This window comes from Nematocida parisii (assembly GCF_000250985.1).
Source record: "Nematocida parisii ERTm1 unplaced genomic scaffold supercont1.15, whole genome shotgun sequence".
Taxonomy (NCBI): domain Eukaryota; kingdom Fungi; phylum Microsporidia; genus Nematocida; species Nematocida parisii.
In genome coordinates this window covers 3,823-5,605 of record NW_013524660.1, presented here as the reverse complement: position 1 = coordinate 5,605, position 1,783 = coordinate 3,823, and the positions used below count along the sequence as shown (strand labels likewise).

The window sequence follows — 1,783 nt, the reverse complement described above, 5'->3', positions numbered from 1 at the left end:
ATTTGGAGGATTGGAGTCTTTTAATGCAATATTTACTAAAGTGGCAGAAAAGTATGGGTTTAGTATACTAACAAAAATAATGCAGAGAATGAAAGAAGAGTGCGTAAACCCAAATGCGTTAACAATCTTAAATAACATTTGGTTTATGTGGTTATGTCGTGCTTGTGCGAATACAGAGTATAATCCCATGATTGTTAATCTTATTTATACACACTTAGATCCTATACGTGTCTGTAATAGATATATAGCCCAAAATGCTATTTTAATAAAAAATATGTCTAGAGAGGTTTTATCTGCCTTAGAAAAAGAGAAAGAGTCACTTTGCATTGAAAACAACCCCACGAGTAAAGAAAAGTATGACAAGCTCACAAGTATTTTCAAGCCCAGGCTTGACACTGAAATGAGCGGATTACGTTTATCTGAAATGCCTTCTAGGAAAAGAAATATTCATGGCAATCCAGTATAATTTATTATTATATTGCTATTATAGAATTTTAGGATTTCTATATTGTAAGGAAATATTTTAGCCCCTGTCATATGAATAAAGAGCATAATCCTAGTTGATTTCTTAGAAAAAGTCATTAAGATACTTTAATGATTATTGAAAATGTAACTCTATTTATAGCTGTGTTCCTTATTTTGTTTTGTATTGAACGTACACTTTGTCAACAACCCAAACAATGTTATATTTGCGTATTTGTTGTCGCGTTAACCACTTATCAATGTAACTCATGTATGCCTTAGGCCTATGCTAGTCTTAGCATACAACAGTAAGTACAACCACAATATTATTTACATATGCTGGCTTTTTAGAATACTTGAGTCAAATTGGGGGTTTTTCAAAGTACATGATATTAAGCCACTGTACACACATATAGACCCGTCCAGCCTTTCAGACGAGTTTGTGGATGTTTTGGGTGACTGTCTGACTCCAGAGAATGCCAGGTATGTTATAAAGTTTTTAGATAGTAACAAATCAAAACTATACGGCAGCACGGATGAAAAGGAGTGCGAAAAGAAGCACCGGGCAATAGTATCTCTCTTTAGAAAGTGTACTACAAAAAAGCAGCCGGTCATAAATAAATAATGCTTAGTCATACACACTGCAAGTATGCAAAGTATATAATATGTGCATCTAACAGCCAGTCCATACTCCATCACAGTGTCTGGGTTATTAAGGCATGTTTTAATTATGTGTGGTGTGTGCTTGTGTAGTAGTCTGTTTGTGGCGTGATGTGTAGTTATGTGTGGTGTATTAACTGTGTGATGTATTATAATTGGATATATTTATATAAGAGCAAATAAATAAACTTAAAATAAATTGTATAATAATATTTTTATTAGTGTACGTGTTACATATTGAATTATTATACCTTCTATATAAACAGAATAATAAAAAGAGAAAGAGAAGAGAGAGAAGAGAAGAAATGGGTAGAGAAGGAGACTAAACAGAAAGAGAACAAATGAGGAGATATAACCCGAAGTGTGTATTAAAGAGTGTAGCAGTATATTTAATCCAAAGAGCCAATGTGTTATTGTAAATACTGCTATACTATGAAACATACCACTCAAATAGTGTACCAATCAAATAATGACCAATTAATTAGGCGAAGTTGATTTGATCAATCAATATAACGAAGAACCGTATTTGATTAGTTCGTTAAGAGAAGAACAATAACCAATTAGTTGAAAGACCCCTCTAAATTAAAATATAAATATCAAAATAAAAGATCGTTAATTAGATGAAATTAGAAAAAACGAATCGGGTAATAAAAAATATTTT

General features: G+C 32.0%; 2 protein-coding genes across 2 annotated transcripts; both read left to right on the top strand.

Moving 5' to 3' along the window:
- Window positions 1-9: 9 nt before the first annotated feature.
- On the top strand, window positions 10-553 carry NEPG_02631 (uncharacterized protein). Its single transcript, XM_013205004.1, has one exon. It carries the CDS (start codon window positions 80-82, stop codon window positions 464-466), a length of 387 nt encoding a protein of 128 aa, XP_013060458.1. The 5' UTR covers window positions 10-79; the 3' UTR covers window positions 467-553.
- On the top strand, window positions 553-1,302 carry NEPG_02630 (uncharacterized protein). The gene has a single exon (XM_013205003.1). It carries the CDS (start codon window positions 749-751, stop codon window positions 1,085-1,087), a length of 339 nt encoding a protein of 112 aa, XP_013060457.1. The 5' UTR covers window positions 553-748; the 3' UTR covers window positions 1,088-1,302.
- Window positions 1,303-1,783: the final 481 nt, after the last annotated feature.

Coding starts and splice junctions, on each gene's coding strand:
- NEPG_02631 (XM_013205004.1), top strand. CDS start 80: ATGCAGAGAATGAAAGAAGAGTGCGTAAACCCAAATGCGTTAACAATC.
- NEPG_02630 (XM_013205003.1), top strand. CDS start 749: ATGCTAGTCTTAGCATACAACAGTAAGTACAACCACAATATTATTTAC.